Source organism: Urocitellus parryii, chromosome 6 (genome assembly GCF_045843805.1).
Source record: "Urocitellus parryii isolate mUroPar1 chromosome 6, mUroPar1.hap1, whole genome shotgun sequence".
NCBI classification, from domain to species: Eukaryota; Metazoa; Chordata; class Mammalia; order Rodentia; family Sciuridae; genus Urocitellus; species Urocitellus parryii.
The window spans coordinates 134,208,977-134,227,468 of NC_135536.1; the positions used below are offsets into that span (position 1 = coordinate 134,208,977).

The following is an 18,492-nucleotide window of genomic DNA, read 5'->3' on the forward strand; positions in this document are numbered from 1 at the left end:
GGGACGCTGGACGAGAGGTAAGGGCTCATACCTTGGAAGCAGAACGCGTGGTGCCGGGACTGTGGGTCTGGAAGGCCCGTCTGGTTGGGATAGAGGTAGACGGTTCTCACTCCTGGCTTGTCCCCGCCGCAGGCCGGCCGAGGGGTGACGATGGGGTAGCGGAGGCTGCCGTCCGCCAGCCAGCCGGCGTAGCACTTGTCCAGGCCTCGGCTCCAGGCGGCATAGAGCTGGCCGGTGGAGGCCAGTGTGGCGTTTTGCGACTGGCAGAACTCCAGGGCCTCCTGGAAGGTGAACTGCTCCAGGCGTGTGGCGAAGAACACCTCCCCTGCGGGGGAAGCAGGTGGAGTGTGACCCTCCAGGCCCACGGCGGCTCCCTGCCATCCCAATCCTGCTTGTGAGGATGGACACCCGCCACGGATCACACCCCTTAGATCTCATAGGACACCGGAACTAGAGTGACCAACTGCTCTGGTTTGTGACCGAAGGGACTGGGATTTCCTGGGACTTTATGAGATTTCTATGGGAAGGCAATGTCACAGCAGAGCTGGGTGGAGCAGGTCACTCCACAGGGAAGGGGCTTCTACTCCATCCCTCCTTTCTGGCTTCTCCAGTCACGCCAGGGACCCCCTGCCCTAGCTAAGGGGAGCGGCTTGCTGGATACAGATTCCTGTGGACCCGCCCACCCCAGCTACACCTAGCTGCCTATATAGTTCAGGAGGATTTACCCAGCACCTACCTGGGCAATCAATTTTTCATATATGTTTTATTCAATACTCAAAAAAGCCTCTTGTGTGGGTAAAAAAACCAACCTCATTATAGACAAGGAGTGTCCAGGGTCCTGGATCAAGTGAGTACTAATGCTGAAAATTTTCCAGAACATCAGCATTTCTACAATTGGTTCCAGTGGAATAGTAATTTGGTGATGTTCATTGAGATTAAATAAAATGAAATAAAGCAAAATAAAGGTCTGTGGTTGAATAAGCTTGGCAATGCTGGGTTAGGCAGGGTTAAGGAGGTTTTCCACTGTGGGACTTCTTAGAGCCTTTGTTTCATTCATGGGCATTGGGACTCTATAAGAGGCCAATATAATACTTATTTATCTAATATAAATATATAATCCAATATAAATATATAATATAAATGTATTTATCTAATATAAATATGTAACACTTATTTATCTAATATTATTATCTGTGAGCACCCAGGGGTGCTCTGCCTCTGAGCTACATCCCCAGCCCCTTTTGTTTTATCTTGAGACAGGGTCTGGCTAAGTTCCCCAGGCTGGCCTCAAATTTGTAATCCTTCTTCTTTAGCCTCCCAAGTGGCTGGGGATACTATGACCTCCATGGCATTTATTTATAACAAGTTAATTTATGTATTCATAGAACTCATTGTGTTTTAAAGGAGTGAATGCTGGGGAAACCACATGCACCATCAAGGAGGGAAAGAGGGACTTGCACTGAGAGGGGTGTGCCATCTTGAACAGAATCCTTTCCACCTGGAAGGCTGAGTGGGAATGGGGTGAGTGGGTAGCAATTCCCCCTCCCCTTTGTGTCTGTCTCTCAGTCCCCTGCCCATCTAGGGCCCCGAATGTGAGAATGTAGCCTGTACCCTCGAGCTTGTCCACGTAGCAGTAGACATCATAGGTTTCTGATGATGGGCGCACACCGTAGCTCCTGACCCCAGGGCTGCTGTCCTTGTCTCCCACACATGGGGTCCGTGGGCTCACAATGGGGTATCTGCAAATGAGGGGAGGATGAGAGCCTGTTTTGGGAGCTGGGGTTCAGGATCACTCTGATGTAGGCAGGACGTGTCTTGGGGTGTCTCATGGGCTGAAACTAGGAGCCACCTCTCATGTAGCAAGTTTGCTGAGCAGCTGGGGGAAGGGTATGGGAATCTCTGACTTCAGAAGAGAAGCTGCTACATGGAAGGACACTGGGTCAAACTGGAGGGAACTGGGGAGGGGGATGCTTGAGAAGGGGATCCTCAAGAACAGGGGCTCTCTCTGTCTCTTGGGGTGAATGTCCCCTGCCTGGCAATTCAGGCTGAAATCCCACTTGATGGGATTAAGGATCTGGTGGTGGCTGCAGTGTCTTTCTGCCTCTCCCACAGGTGTGGGCACCACCAGAGTGTCCTTTCTGTTCATGGACCTGACTCCATGAACAGGAACTTATCACCATCCTTCCAGAATATGCCTAGGGGAGAAAATATGCCTAGGGAGTGGCTAAGTAATTAGCATTGAAGGTTCTGGAGGGTGCCCACTGTGCTGAGTGTCCTGCAGGATGTGGCTCCTTAGGCCAGACCTCTTGAGGCTGCTAGGCTGGGAGAGGGGTGGTCCCGTCTCGGTTGGCTCCGCCCTGCCCATCCTCTCCCGGCCCAGCCCAGCCTCGCTCTGCCCAGCCTCGCCCTGCACCTGACAGTCTGGTCCTGCAGCCAGCCAGCGTCACATTGCTCGTAGCCCGCCTCATAGGCGGCCTGGAGCTGCTCGGGTGAAGCCATGACCGCCCCGGTGCGCAGACAGGCCTGCTGCGCCTCCTCAAAGGTCAGAGAGTATCGGGTGGATCCTGGGCGGTAGTGGAACACGACTCCTGGGTGGTGAAGAAGGAGAGGAGAGAGCCGTCAGGGTCAGATGCCCTAGGCCCATTCCAAGCCCAGCTCCTCCATTCTGATATGTTGGATTTGCACTGTGGATGTGATGGCGGATGGCAGGGTCCATTTGCCAGTCCCCTGGGTAGGGACACCACCAGAAGGGCCTTCCTTTAGGGACTAGAGTTTGGGGAGCAGCTGGGCTCTCTGCTTTGTGACATCCCAATTCCTCAAACATTCACTAAGCACGTGGAGCACCATCAGTCTGGCACAGGACTGGAAGCATGTTCTGGAAAGGGCCAGGTAGTCAATATTTCAGGCATTGTGGGCCATATGGTTTCTGTTACTCAGTTCAGCTGTGATCGTCCTAGTTAGCCATCAACAGCACATTGACAAATGGCTATGGCTTAGTTCCAATCAAACTTCACTTCTGAATGTTGAAATTTGAATTTGATATAATTTTCAATCATCACAAAATATTCTTCTTCTTTTGACTCCCTCCACCTCAACTATTTAGGGAGTAAAAGTTATTCTTAGTTCATGGGGCTTATAAGAGCAGCAAGATTTGGACCATTGACCAGTTTGCGGATCATTGTCATGGCAGGGAGGACAAGACCAGGAGGGGCCTCAGGGTCACCCAGTGCAGGATTTCTAAGGGGGCCTCTGCTGTGGAGGTACCTGATGGGCAGGGGCCCCAGTGCTCCTCTCCACTTTCCTTAGGGTCATGTGGCACTTTTATCTGTTTGACATATAACCCTGTTTTACACGTAGGACTTCCTTTGAAGCAAGTGATTTGTGGCAAAGAGTGGACTTGACTGGTCTGCTCTAACCTCTTTGTTTGAGACCAAGAGAGAAAAGCTTGAGAGGAGAGAGGCTGTCCCAGGTCCCAGGTTAAGTTGAAAGGGTATTTGGGTGGGTCCCCAGGCCAAGTTCCTTCTGCTTGCCCTTGAGCCTCCCCCGGAACAGGTGGGTACTTACCCCCTGGCAAACGGGGCTGCCCAGGGACCTCGGCTTCACCAGGGGCAACAGTCACCTGCACCACCAAGTCCTCGCTGGTGAAGGCCGTGACAGAGCCCAGCCCAGATGTGGACTCCTCAGGAAAGTCCCAGGGCCTGGTGGCCTCTCCAGTCCCATTCTCTGTCTCGGGGAAGGCGGTGGCTCCCACATCAGGGACAAATGTGAAGGGCTCCTCGGGCTCCAGGACAGTGGGGGATACGTCCAGGATGGGCTTTACAGTGAGGATCACGTTGCCTCGGGCTTCCCCCTCCGTGATGTTTTGGGGCAGGGGCAGCTCCACATCGGGCCAGGTCACTGTCCGGACGGTGATGTCTTCCTCACCACCTACCCCGAAGAAATTTTCTGGGATGTCCACAAAGTCTTCACCTGGGATGGGGGCAAAGATGAGCTTTAACTGCTCAGCCTGGCTTGAGAGGGATGAGAGATGAGCTTCACTCTGCCTCTTTTCCTCCTGGGAAGGAGATACCCGCAGGGTGCCAGGCACCTTGTGCAGCACATGGCAGGGGCATCCTCAGCTCTCTTACTACAGTCATCCCTTGGTATCCATGGGAATTTCTTTCAGAACTTCCCATATGTACCCAAACCTGCAGATGCTCAAGTCCTTTATATAAAATGCATAATGTTTGTATATAACCTATACACATCCTCTGTACACTTTAAATCTAGCTTATTTATAATCCTTAATACAGTGTAAATGCTATGTAAATGATGGTTATACTGTATTATTTAGGGAATAAAGACAAGAAAAATGTCAGCACATGTTCAAAACAGATGCAATATACCTGTCCCATTTTTTTCAATCTGAGGTTTTTTTCAATGTGCAGATACCCATGGATACTTGCAGGATAATGACCTGCCAGCTTATTTTTCATAAAATCAGCTCCCACCAGGACATCCCTTCCTATTCATCAGCAGTTGCCATTTTGCCCATCTGTGACTACCCACTGAGTGTCCACCGGGACATTTTATGTCAGTTGTGAAGGAAAAATATAAAAATCTTGCAGAAGGTGAGATCAGGAAATTGATGAAGGTGGTGCCAGGGAACTGCCTGCCTTGGCACAGACAAATAAGGGGTTTTCAGAAAGAAGCCAGTTGGTTAATAAAGAGAAAATTCCCAATACTACCAGAGAGTGGATAGATTATCAAAAAGATAAGAAAAGCTTTGCTTGGGGGGGTGTAATATGAATTATTTTTGCAAAACTACCCTCTTTGTGTTAGATCAGGCTATGGAAGTGAAATATGAACTGAGTTGTCATTTAATTCTGCTGTAAAATTGATGCAGCTCCTCATCCATATTATTCATTTCTTTTCTCCAAGAATTAGCAATTAATTATAATTACAACCTAACGTGTGTTCAATAAAATAAAAACTTATTTTAATCTATTTTTTTTTAAATGACGTCCCCTTCTTCAATGTTTTCCTACTCTTTCAGTAACACTTGGTTTTCCTTTTAAGCGCAATTTAAAAGGGCAGATAACAGCGCCCTCCTGTGGGATCATGGCCTCATAACAGGCCCCCCATCATCTTTGACGCGGTATCACCATCTCCCCATTAGATAGGTGAGATTGAGGCTCAGAGGGAGAGTCAGGGCCTTGTCTCTGGCAGAGTTGTGCAGTAGTAGTTGGTAGAGCTGTGATTCAAACCCGAGAAAATGCAGAGTCTAACGCACATGTTTTTACCCCTGTTCCCTGAAGATCTGTTGAGAAAGGACTGGAGACACTGCAGCCTCCAATGTCTCCACCTTCAAAACCAATGAAAAGGGTGGCAAAAGCTTGGAGTTCAAGTACCCAGGGGCCTTTTCAAGGGGTAAAACCCAGCCCTCACTTTCCAAGATCTTCTCTTTGGTGGCCAACTCCCCTTCCCGCTCCCAGTCCCAGCCTCACCTGTATAGCAGATGGCGTCGTAGCGGGATGAGGGGTCGGGGTAGCCCGTCTGATTGGCGTGTAGGTAGACGGTCCTCACGCCCAGGAGGTTGCCACCGCAGTTGGGCCGGGCCTTGGAGATGGGGTAGCGCACGCTGCGGTCGGCCAGCCAGCCGGCGCTGCACATGTCCATGCCACCCTGCCAGGCCAGGTAGAGCTGGCCGGTGGTGGCTAGCCGGGCGCCCAGCCTCTTGCACTCGTTGGCTGCCTCCTGGAAGGTGAACTTCTCTGGAGCCGTTGCATAAAAGACCTCGCCTGTGAAGGACACAGCAAGCTGAGTAAAGATCTTCCTCCTGCCTCCCCTGTCCCATGTCCTCTGAGAGAGATTCCTCTGACACGGTTTGGTCCAAAACCCTGGACCCACACCCACGCGTCCGTATCTTAGATCTTGCCCTTCATTTCCCATATTTTTCTGGGCTTTTGGGAAGGATGATGTTAATTTCTTAAACAGGAGCTGTAGAAAGAAGTCCACCAAAACACAAGGGGTGGACCCAAGGGTGGGGTAACGGGAAATCCAGGAGGAAAATCTTTCCTGGTCAGAAGCATCTTTGCCCCACCATTTGCTGTACGATTTTTCACCACTGGGGGAGCTGTCCTATGAGCTCAGGTATTACCCACTCAGTAAATCCTTAAAAAAAAAAAAAAAAAATCTAATTCTGATGGGAAAAACAGGCACCAGATTTTGATTTCTTAGAATAGTGCTTCCCAAACTGGCGTCTCTAGGTTGTGAAGAGGCCATCATGGAACAATTTGGGGCCTGCAAGCTTAAAAAATATTTACCCAAACTTATCAAGGGTATATTGGAGATTTAGGGTAGGGCTGTGGACACCCACTCACCAGGACCATTCTGAGTGCTTTTCCACAGTGACAGTTCTTATTGGCAGTTCTATCTGTCTTTGGTTAGACAAAGGTGAGAGTACAAGTACTCATTACCTAATAGATGGGTTTGGCTATTGGGGTGAGATGGAGGAAGGGGCCATGTCTGCTCTTCTCTCCAGCCTGAAGGAGCGGCGAGCTTGGGGGCTGTGGTATGTATGTAAGTGCCTGTGCAGAGGTGACAGAGTCTGGAATGTCCAGAGGGGTAAATGGGTGCAGATGGGGGAAGGAGTGTCATCCACATGCTGGTGTGACCTTTGTGACCAAAATTAATGCCCTTTACAAAACAAATAATCCAAGTTCCTCCCCACAATTAACCCAACAGGAAAGTTTGAAATAGGGTCAGAGACTGGCAATAGGGAAGCAGAAAGAAGGTGGCTGAGGGACCAGCTCTCCTGAAAACTAGGTGTCCATTGGGCTTACCCTGGATTGGCCAGAAGGCTCTCTTATGAGGGTGATAAGGCTGAGCTATTTTTTTAAGGGTTTTGGCAACCGAATCAGGGCCACATGCTAATTAGGCAATCTACTACTGAGCTACAACCCAGCCCTGGGTTGGGCTTTGAAGATACAGCAGTCCTTAGGATGGGGATGTGCTGGCCAGAGCAACTGGGTTCTGGCTAGGAGGGGGAGTCCCAGGTGAGTATTCCTGTAGCAAGGGTTTTGGTGCCCAGTGGTGACTCTGGACAGTTTATAGAAGCTTAGGGCCACTGAGACCTTCTCTAAAGTGGACATGGAGGGGTCCAGACCAGTAGGCCCCTCCTACTCTTCCTTCATGGCAGAGAAGGATTGAGTCAGGCCCTGAGCTAGTGCCCTGGCCCATAGCAGGTCTGTGTGGCCCTTGGGGGGGGGGGGCACGAGTGTTGGTCAGTTTGGTGACAGGGATGGCGAGCTTCCTCCTAGTGGGGGGACACACTTACCCTCCATCTCCTCGGCGAAACAGTACACATCGTAGGTCTCATTGGTGTCTCGGATGCCATAGGTTCTTACACCTGGAAACTCATCCTTGTCTCCATAGCAGCCTTCCCGGGGGGTGTGAATGGGGTACCTGCCAGGAACCCAAAGTGAGGAGTGTCACTTGGGACAGCGGGAAGCCCAGGGCTTGGGCTATTGTAGCTTCCTTCCTTATAGGATGAAACAGCAGTGTAATATTACATTTGACTGTGTCTGCTCTGAATATGTGAACTGTTTTTTACTGTTATTAGTGATTAAGGGCAGTCCCCTTTATTGAATATTTATTGATGCAAACATACACTCTTTGGTGCCCACAAACTTTCTGTAAAAGGTCAGAGAGTAAATATCTTAGGTTTGCAGGCCTTAGGGTCTCTGTGATGCTTACTTAACTACCATAGTAGCACAAACAGACATAATCAATAAGGAATCCAATGAGTGTGGCTGGGCCCCAATAAAAACTTTATTTACAGAAGAAAGGGGTGAGTTAGATTTGGCTGGTGAGCCATAGTTGGTTCCTGCTCTATATCATTTGAGTCTCACGTCAACCTAATGAGGCAGGTGCTATACAGAGACCCAGAGACACTGAGACCCAGAGATCTTAAACAATTTGTTCAAGGTCACATTGATCTCAGGTGCCAGTGCTAGAATTTGATTCTAGTTTTGAATTTGAGTGTAGCAAGGTATGGGCTTTTCTCTATGCTAGACTGTAGTCTCTGAATGTTTATTTATTTTGATTATTAGTAGTTTTTGTATCCCAAGGTCTCTTTGCCCACCCAAGATTGCAAAACTGCTTCGCATGGCTTCCTTCCTGATGCTTCGTGTTTCTGGCTTTAGGAACTTAAGCTATGATCCACCTGGAGTGGAATAGAACTTCTTGTCTCCACAGGCCTCTGGCTGCACTGAAATCCCCCGAGGGCAGGGAGCTATCTGCATGCACTGCCATCCACTGCCCCAGGCTGCATTCCAAAGATGTAAAGAAGCCTCATTTATGCATGTCTAGCCTTATTAGAAACAAAAAGGATATAAGGTGGCTTATAAAAATATATAAAACACCAAAGTTAAAATAAAAAAGCAAAACGCGCAGAAACCTTGATTAAAGGAAAACCGGGCAGGGATAATGACAACCCAGGGCAAGCCAGCTAGCCACCACTCCACTGGGATAGAATGGCAAGGATTTGGGAAGGGACATTGGGTGCTCATGTCAGCCAAGGTGGGACCGTGGCCCCTAACCAAGGCTGGCTACAATGTCACGTTGGCATGAGCTCAGTGTCTACCAGGCACCTGCCTCGCTGTGCTATGTCCTCTGACCCCTGGCCCCCAGCCCAGACGCCGGCTCTGTTGGGGGCTATGAGCTCACCTCACAGTCTGGTCGGCCAGCCAGCCTGCGTCACACTGGTGGAAGCCGTCCTCATAGGCAGCCTGCAGCTGCTCAGGTGTGGCGATGATGGCGCTGTTCTGCAGGCAGGCCCGCTGAGCCCTGTCAAAGTCCAGGGTGTAGCGCGTGGAGATGGCTCTGTAGTGGAACACGATGCCTGCCACAGACGTGGCGGGAGAGCTGTCAGGAGCAGCCTCTGATCACTGAGGCCCTCCCAGGATTATGGAAACAATCAAAGGGACCTTAGGAACTATCCGGTCCGGGTCGAGGCACGGATCCCCTCTCCACAATTTTGTGTGGTCCTGATCTTGCTGGAACACTCACAGTAACAGGGAATCACTACCTCATAAGGTACCCCACTTTTTTTTTTTTTGCGTGGAGGAGTGAACCTACTTTGCCACTGAACTTCATCCCCAGCCCCACATCCCCCTTTTTAAAAAAAAAAAAAATTTTGAGACAGGGTCTAAGTTGCTAAGGATGGCCTTGAACTTGCGATCCTCTGGAGTGGCTGGGGTTACAGGCTTGTGCCACTGTGCCTGGCATTCCCTTTTGAATACTTATGATGATTCTGATAATCAGAATGTTCTTTGAACTAAACTAAAATCTGCCTCCATATATTTTTTTCTTGTCACCCCAGGATCCTATATTATTTTGGGGAAAGAGACACTCAGAGCCCCCTGCACCTCCACCCTGGGAGGTATCCTAGTGGGGGCCCTGTGAGAGAAAGGGGGCCAAGACTCTTCAGTCGCTTCTGGAACCGAGAATGAAGGAGTGGGAGGAGGAGAAGGGAAAAGATACTTGGGTGAAGTGTCAGGAGACTGCTCTGACTCATTTCCAGGGTAATTAAGGCAAGTCAGTTAGCCTCAGTTTGCTTACCTGCAAAAAGGGCAGTCAATCAGGCTTACTGGATCACAGGCTGCTATAAAGCACAAGGGTCATTTACCTGTGACTGTGGCCAGGAAGTACTTAATCCACCCTGCCCCAAAGTCCACAGAGAATGGTTTCACTAGATCCATGTTATAGAGGAAGAAACTGAGGTGTTTTTGTGACCTGTCTAAGGCAAACAGGTGTGTGGAGGAGCTGGATTTGAAAGCAGCCTGCCTGATTCCACACCGGTGAGGTCACCACTGTGGTCCTTTCTGCAGGTGAAGTGACATCCCCGTGAGGGTCCTCACCTTTCACCACAACCTCCAGGGTAGCCTCGCTGTCCTCGATGCCGTGCATCACCTCGCAACGATAGATCCCAGAGTCATTGGAGCGCAGGTTCTGGATCTCCAAGGTGGCGTCGCTGGGGATGGCCGGGTAATTGGGCAGCGAGATCTTGTCTTGATAGGCACTGTTGACCCGCACGTGCCCTTCGGTGGCCACCAGCAGTACCACCTCCTTCTCCTTGGAAACACGGCTCCACTTGATTCTCGGAGCGAGGGGGGCAGTGGAGGGGGCGGTGGTCACAGGATGCATGGGGTCAATGAAATAGCAGGGGATGGTGAGGGAGGTGCCCAGGAGGACCCTCACTGGGGACGGTTGGGGGATGCTCACACTCAAGGAGTTGTCATGCTCTGTGTGGGAGAGGCAGGGAGATAGAAGACAGACCTGTTACCTTCTGGAAACGCACTCTTTTGAGACCGCAATTCAGTCAATGTGTTTGAGTCTATGATGGGATGACCTGTTGTATGGAAACTCCCAGAAAGCTTTGCAATACCCTTTCTAGAGCAATGTTTCTCAAGACCCCTGGTTTCTGCACTTCAGGACAAAATCTGTAGAGCCAGAAAAGGGTTCCAGAGGACAGCAGGGACATGGCACAGCCAGAAATCACCTCCTTATTTCTCAAGCTGAGGTACTCCTGGGTCACCAAACCACAGGATAAAACAGGACCCATCTTCTTGGAGTGACTGTTTGACTCAAAGATTTTGGAAAAATTTGTATTGCTGTATAAAAAGTTATTATGGGGTGTAAAAGAGTTCTACAGAGCTTTTATAGCTAAGATGCGAAACTTCAATGCCATGTCCCATTTTGGGAGGTCTACTTTGGAGTCTACTTGACCTCAAAGGGGAACAAATTGCTTCTTGTCTTCAGGTGTTGGGCTGAGTGGAGAAGCATAAGAGATCAGACAATTTAGTATGCAAAGAGTCAGATGGAGGGTTTGGGGATGGGATAGAACTAGACTCCACAAAAATCAGGGAGATTATTGATAGGAAAGTTACAGTGTGTTTAGCAAATCCTGCTCGAAGGAAAAGATCTGGTCGGGAATGGGAGAGACATAGCTTTTCAAAAAATAACACTTTTCATGGTGAGTCCTAAATTTATGGAGCCCTTTCAGTAGAGCCTACAGGTTAAAATAAAAATGTTTCAGATATTTGTGGGTGGTAGATACATAGCAGGGCAAGAACAGGGGAGCCAGGAATGTTTGGAGTCTGGCTCCGGCTTTTTGAAGTCTGCACAGTCACCACCAGCCCCTTCCACAAACACCTCTATCTTAACGTCTGGCTCTGGCACCAGCTTGGTTTTCACAGTGGTGGTCCTCAGGGGACAGCTGAAGGCCACTGCGGAGTCCAGCTCCACAGTTGTTACAGTTCTCAACCAATGCTAGTGGGTCACTTAGCCAGTGTGGACATGCCAGCCCCAGGTGGTGGCCAGGAGCTAGGTATTTGTGGGTCTCAAAGCAACAGTAAAAATGGAGGCTCATATGCCATATGTCTCCATATGCAGACTAACAGATTACTAAATAAAATACGTTGTGTCTTCCTATTTGACCATGGTAACTTTCAAAATGACCTAAGCTTCCAGATTCAAATTCCTTAAGAGTTTTGCGTTGGATGTAGTGGCTGGGTGATGGAAGAGGAGCTGGGTACCCTTTTATTTGGCCCATGGACTCTGCACTGTGGGGGGATCTCATGCACAGGCTGAGTTTATCTGTCAACACCCCAAGCAAACAGCCACTGCTTGACTCTTCCATTGGGTCCAGGGGGTGCTCGTGCTCAGGTTGTGTCTCCCCAAAGGAGGATGCACGCATACAGGCCCTGGGAGTAGCTTGTGCCTCTTGGGCAGAGAGTTGTGAGCATCCTTTCTCTCCAGAGTCCGGTGACTCTCACTGGCTCTACACACCCCCTTCCTCAAGAAGAGGGCTCTACAGTGTGTGGTCCAGGGCAGGGCCTCTTATCTGGGTCTAAGGGAGAGTCATTCTACTTTGGGGTCAAGCTCATTCCAGGGTTAGTGAGGTTGTTTTGTTCACTTGGTAAAAGACCTTGATTATCAGAAAGATTCTCAAGCACCTGTTGCACCCCTGAGATAGAAAGGCAAAGACCTTTCCCATTCCCTGGGGACTCCTCTCTGCTTCTCAAGCATTTCCTCCCTTTCAGAGCTCCTGAGGCTCCTCCCCTGGCAGCTTTCCCTTTCTCTTGCCCCAAGTTCAGTGTGTAGTTCTAGGTGAGATTCAGAGAGAAGGATGCTGGGAAAGAGGCCCTGCTGGGAGCTCTCCCCAGCAGCTGTCCTTGCTAGAAGGCAGCCAGGAGCTGGGTGATCCGAGAGAAGCTCCTGGTTGTCTGTACACACACACAGGGGTGCTCTCCTGCTGTGATTAGACTGTGTGGGTAGGGAAGGGAAGGACCAGGAAAAGGCCAGGGAAGGGGGAATTGTGTCCCTGGGACTAGCAGCACCATGTTCGGTAACCAGTGTTCAGAACTCAGTACTCAGCACCTACTGAGGAAATGAGACAAGTACTCAGCACCTACTGAGGAATGAGACGAGTACTCAGCACCTACTGAGGAATGAGACGAGTGTGGGAATGTCCTCACCTGAAACCTCTTCTGAGATGGCTGCAGCGATGACCCTCAGAGTCACAAAAAGCAAGAGGAAAGTGGTCATAGTTCACCTGGAAGAGGGCAGCAGAGGCGTTATTTGGACAGTTAATGCATATGAATGAGGTGGAGGAGAGTCACGTGATCTACCACGCAAGGTGCTAAACCTCCCATCTCAGGATCTGAAATCACAGTCAGGCAGGAAGCTGGAGGTGCTGTGTGAGGCCCTCTGCAAGAACCTTTTCTTCATGACACCTTTACAGATTTCTGTTTAGTTGGAGGCATTGGACCGACAAGGCTAACCTCCCGTGTTCTAGTCAGCGAAGACTCATTCCAGTGAATTCCTTTGGTGGTTAATGTTATGCATCAACTTGACAGGGCCACAGGGTGCCTGGGCATTTTGCCAAACATTGTTCAGGATATGTCTGGTCTGTGAGGGTGTTTCTGGGTGAGATGAGCATTTTAATCTATAAAGTAATGTAAAGTAATGGCCTTCCCCAGAGGGATGGGCCTCACCCAATCAGTGAAGGCTTGACTACAGCCCGAGACTGACCCTCTCCTGAATAAGAGGGAATTCTTCTTTCCTGTGACCAGTGAGCTTAGACACTGTTTTTTGTTTTTGTTTTTGTTTTTTTCATTCCCTAGAGACTTGAACTGAAACATTGGCTCTTCCCAGGTCTTGAGCCAAAAGGCTTTCAACTTAAAATACCCTATTGGCTCTCCTGTTTCCACCTTACCAAGTCCCTGCAGATCTTGGGGCCTGCCAGCCTCCATAATCATGCAGCTAGTTCCTAATAATTCATCAATCAATCAATCAATCAATCTCCTCTCTCTCTCTCTCTCTCTCTTTCTCCACACATACACAAAGAATCCTCTGCCATATAATAACATTTCAGTTACTAATGAACCATATATACAATGACAGTCCCATAAAATTACAATGGAGATGAAAAATTCATTGTAGCCAGTGAAAAATCATAGCACAGCATGTCACTCACCTGTTAGTGACGATGCTAGTGTCAACAAATCTATCATGCTGCCAGTTGTATAAAAGTATGGCAATACCGCTATGCGTGGTAGATAATACTTAAAAAGGCTAATAAATAACTATTTCTGGTTTTTATTTCCTGGATAATACTTTCAATTGTATTTTAGCATGTACTTCTACATATGAAAATATGTTTACTGCAAAACAATATGCTGTGGTACATCAGCACAGCTTCATACATCTGGTTTTCACTGTGTCCCTTCATTGCATCAAGAGGCTAAGTGGAGTATTGACCATGTGGGTTTGTGTAAGTTCACTGTATGATGTTTGCACAATGACAAAGTTGCCCAACAAGAGAGTTCTTGTTAAGAGACACCTCTCCCTCTCCCACTCTGATTTATTTTTCTGGAGAACTCTAATGCAATCCCCTAGGCCCAGAGAAGTAACAAGTCACCCAATGTCCCTAATAGAAATGGAGCCTGCCACCAACTTCAAATCCAGGGATCCATCAGGCGAGGTGGTGCATGCCTATAATCCCAGAAATTTGGGGGGCTGAGGCAAGAGGATTGCAAGGCCAGTCTCAGCAACTTAATAAGACCCTGTCTCGAAAAATAAAAAGAACTGGGGATGTGGCTCTGTGGTATAGTACCCCTGAGTTCAACCCCCCAGTACAAAACAACAACAAAAATCCAGGCATCCTACATGTTTTAGAATAGACTGTGCTCCAAGGTTTCAGGCAAGACTTGGCTGGTTCCTATCAGGGCAAGAGAGATTTTGAGTGGGTTGTGGGAAGAACAGATTCATAATTTAGGAAAGAAATGGGAATCTAGGATTCTTGAAGTCCTCCTGCTGGCCCAAACACAACTTCATGTGAATTAGAAAGAAGACTTCCTCGTTGTCATGTGCTGGACAACTGACATGACATGTATACAGATCAGTGACAGCTGATGTCAAGGGCATCCCCTGCACAATTGGGACTGGGATTCTAGTCTACCAGCGCAGGTAGACCCTGAAAAGACCCAACTAAATTTACAAGCCACTAGCCAGGGCAGAGTCTCTCAAAGTGGCTGCACATGGGAATCACTATGCACACCTGTGACCTGCCCTCCATGACCTGTGCCTGAGGATGGTCACCAGGTTGTCCTGTCGGATGGACTGGTGCTGGCACCTACCCTGCCCTCTGCTCCTGGCCATGAGCATTTTCTTTTAAGAGCACTTGCACCATAGGGAAAGGAAACCTTGGAGTGGGTGGGGGACTTGCAACTCAGGTAAAGAAGGGAGTTTGCAGAGGCGGAGAGCCATGCTAAGCTGAGGTGTGCCCAACCTCGGCTCTGTTGGCCCAGTAGATGTCGCTCTTGGTTCGGTCCCCACAGGCTGTGGCAAGATGGATTTGGAGATGAGGGCAGCATCCTGTGGGGCACTGGGGGGTTGCAGTTGTCCTGCCTAGGAACACCTGCAGGAGGGACCTTGAGGACCCAGGACTCTGGGTGACCCTTTCCTGCCTTTTTGGTGCGTGACATCCTTCTACCATTTGTCCTCCACTCATGCTACATACGCTGGTCTCCTGAGAAATGAGAGCTCTCTGTGTAGGTGCTGCTGGGGGCATAGAGATGCACACGTGAGGCACATGGCCCTCATACCACAGAAAGTCTGGAAAATTCCCAAACTCTGAGAAGTAGCCCCTTGTTTCTTCTTAAGGATTTTTCTACTTAGATGCTGCCTTTAAAATCCATCTCTGGGGCTCCAGGCCTGGCCCTGAAGGGGCTGCTGGGTTATGGGGCTCTCTTCAAGCCTGGTGTGACCAGCCTTTGCTAGGAAACGGTTGTTTGGAGGGCTGAGGAGGGTCAGAGAGCAAGGTGTCCTCTCCAGGCTGGGGAGGGGGTCTAGACTCTGGGCTCCCCTCTTCTCAGAGCCTCAGGGATCTGCGTTCAGACACAGGCCCGCCTGTTCTTTCCTCAGAACACAGCTCACTGGGAAGTTCTGTGTATGTTTTCGGGAGTTGTGTTTCTTCCCTCGCTCTCTGAACAAGCCGGACATTGTCTGGGGATGCAGTAGTTCTCTGTGGGGCTTGGGTCCGCTCTGTTTGGCTCCCTGGCCTAGACCAGGAAATGGGAAGGAATGAAAAGGGGAGTGGGGGGGGATGGGGGGAGCGGTGGAGTGGGCAAGAGAAACTAATTTTATTTCTTCTTTTTTTTTTTTTTAGACAAACTTTGGGATAGAAATATGGTAATAAATATGCTCTTGTGTTTGTGTTTTCTCAGCTGTAAAGAAAATAGGGAGAAATTCCATTCTGTCTGGGTTCCAAGTGTCTCCGGGACTCACTGAGTCTTTTATGTGAGGAAACTGACTTTGCCAGCGCAAGCACTGCGGCCAGGGAGGCCTTTCTCCATGGGAAGCGAAGGAAGGCAGTGGTGAGGGCTACAGCTAGTGAGGGGCTGTTGGTGGTGAGGGGTTGTATATGGTGAGGGGTACAGGTGTTAGGGGCTGTAGGTGTGAGGGGTGTAGGTATTAAGGCTCTAGGTGTTCAGGGCTGTAGGTGGTGAGGGGCTGTAGGTGGTGAGGGGGTTATGTGGCCCCTGGAGGAGGAAGAAAGGGAGGGGCTAAGATAGAGAATAAGGGGGAGCACAGGGTGCAAGGAGTGGATGCTGTGTGTCCGCCTGGCTGATCATGAAGGAGCTGGCTTCCTCAGGGAGAATTACTAGGAGGCTTAGCAGCAGGGGAGCAAGCTTGCTCGTGCTTTTCACCTGAGCTGAGGCTGGGTGTGCGTGTGTGTGTGTGTGTGTGTGTGTGTGTGTACCATAGTTGGAGACAGGGAAACCCAGCCCTCCATGTCAAAGTAAACTCCATGTCCTGATTATCGTCGATCTGGCCACAGCTTTGGCCTTGATGCCATCAGATGTATAGGACGGCACCGGCAGTTCATGGGCTCACCTCGAATTCCTCTTCCAGCAATGTGTGCAGTGGAGACCCTCTGTCCTGCCTCTCAGGCCTGGCAGGCCACCCACCTATTGCTGAACAACACAGGATCCGCCCCCTGCCTGTCTCACAGATGCAGTGAGACAACGTGCCATTCTGTTTTTCGGTTCAGGACAGCCACGGTGCCTTTGGTGCTGTTCCCACACAGGACCTGGCACTCAGCAGGCACCTCCACGTCGTGGTCGCTCTCCTCCCGACTCCTGCTCTGTCGGGCCTAACTGAGCCTCTCAGAGCCTGGGGATTGGAAGAGCGCTTAGCGGTTGCAGAGAGGTTTCCTGTCCCGGGATGAGGGTTGGACCAGTTAACTTTCCATAAAGAATAAAATTGCTTTAGTTTCAAAAACAACATCACCATCTTCCCAAACATTTGGAAAACAGGGGAAGGCACAAAAAAAGAATAGCTATAATCCTCCATCCTAATCCAATCCTTGCTGGTATTTTCATAGTTTTTCTTCTGGTCTTTTTCCTTAGGCATTTACTGGGCTATTTGTTCTTTGTAACGTCATATTTGGCCTCCTATTTGCCTTTTCCATAGAACACAGCGGACCCAATGGCTTTTTTTGGTTCCGTCAGAATGTATGATTACAGGGCTTTACAATCACAACTTCCCTGCTGGGAATCCTGCCCAGGTGGCCTGGGCAGGTGGTCTTCAGCCTCTTTCTGATTGGCAGGTGCTCTTTCCTTCACAAGGTGGCCCATTTAGTCACTGGGAAGCTCTAATTCTGCTCCGGATCTTCCAAGATGGGGTGAAAGTGGCCCACCCCCATCATAACTTCTGCCCGTGGGTTCCACCATCAGAGGCCACACAAAACACAACCCCTTCTCTTTCACAGACTCATGACAGATCTCCAGGGTTCCAATCTGCACTTCTACCTGCTGTTCTCCCAAGGAGACATTCCTGGTGTGTCCAACCAGCCCTTCCTTCTGTGGCTTCCAGATCTTTCTTTCCTCCTTGGAGCCACAGAAAGTCAGAGATGTGTTACACCTTAGTGAACACCAGCTCTAATTCTTTCATTTTACTGATGGAAACTAGGGCCCATGGAGGTCACTATGCTTTGCTTAAAGACACATATTAGGTTTGAGGTAGAGCCAGAACCAGACCCCAGTTCTAGGGACCTGTTCCTCATAATTTCCAGCTAGTTCCAGAAGATAGTGACTGTGTTTGTCTTTTTCCCCTGGGCCTCCTTTGCACCCAGCATGGCAAAGAAAGGCAAACAGGAAATACCTGCTGAACTAATGCGTAAACAAGTGAGAGCCCAGGCAACTTAGTGACATCATCTCCTTTAGCCTTGTGCCTTGGGTGGGGAGAGGTGGGACTCATATGTTGAGTACCTATGTGTTGTGTGTGAGGTAGACTCCTACTTTGTACTCAGTAAATCTCGGCTAGGGAGACACTGCTTGCTTGTCATGTGCATGGCTGTATTGATTCCCCAAACCAGGCATGTGATTTGGGGAAGGTCATGATCTATGTGCAGCATAGAGGAGAAAAATTCAGGGTCTTCCCTTCCCAGGGTTCCTGGGAGAACCTGTGCTGTGCTATAGCCAACTTGCACCAGCTCACCAGGGCCAACCTGAAGCATCGCTTTCCAACTCCACATTCAGTGATATCCCTCTAGTCACTTGGCATTGGTCATGGTAGGAGCATTTACACCATGGTAATCAGCAGGCACTAAAACGGGGTCAGAATTGGTTTTTCTTTTCCTTTTTGAGAGTGTGTTTGACATTTACTGACAGTAACTCATAGTAAATATAGAAAAAGGCTGGGGAAGGGTAATGGGTATTTTTCTTTTTTCAACCTATTGAAGCTTCTTACTTCACTGATAGCATGGCCCTGCATGGGTCCCTGGGGCCACTGAAGCTAACTCTGAAACCAAGGATAGTTTGCCAGCCCTAAGGTAGAGCTGGCCTTTTGTTTCCATGTCATGTGCCTATCCTGAGCCTGCCACCTCAGTGCGGACTTGGTAAGCATTTCTGGACGGGGGGTTGCATGTATACCCTCTGGCTT

At 49.5% G+C, this 18,492-nt stretch overlaps 1 protein-coding gene across 2 annotated transcripts in view; it reads right to left on the reverse strand.

Moving 5' to 3' along the window:
* The window catches only part of Acan (aggrecan), a 35,244-nt gene extending 22,653 nt beyond the window's left edge, over window positions 1–12,591 (reverse strand). For both annotated transcript variants that reach the window (XM_077799433.1, XM_077799432.1), the window contains exons 1-9: window positions 12,522–12,591; window positions 9,903–10,286; window positions 8,710–8,884; window positions 7,319–7,446; window positions 5,487–5,780; window positions 3,565–3,969; window positions 2,414–2,588; window positions 1,612–1,739; window positions 32–325 (exon numbers count right to left, since the gene is read on the reverse strand). In XM_077799433.1, the coding sequence (XP_077655559.1) occupies window positions 32–325; window positions 1,612–1,739; window positions 2,414–2,588; window positions 3,565–3,969; window positions 5,487–5,780; window positions 7,319–7,446; window positions 8,710–8,884; window positions 9,903–10,286; window positions 12,522–12,591 (2,053 nt within the window). The remainder of the gene's footprint in view (window positions 1–31; window positions 326–1,611; window positions 1,740–2,413; window positions 2,589–3,564; window positions 3,970–5,486; window positions 5,781–7,318; window positions 7,447–8,709; window positions 8,885–9,902; window positions 10,287–12,521) is intronic.
* Window positions 12,592–18,492: the final 5,901 nt, after the last annotated feature.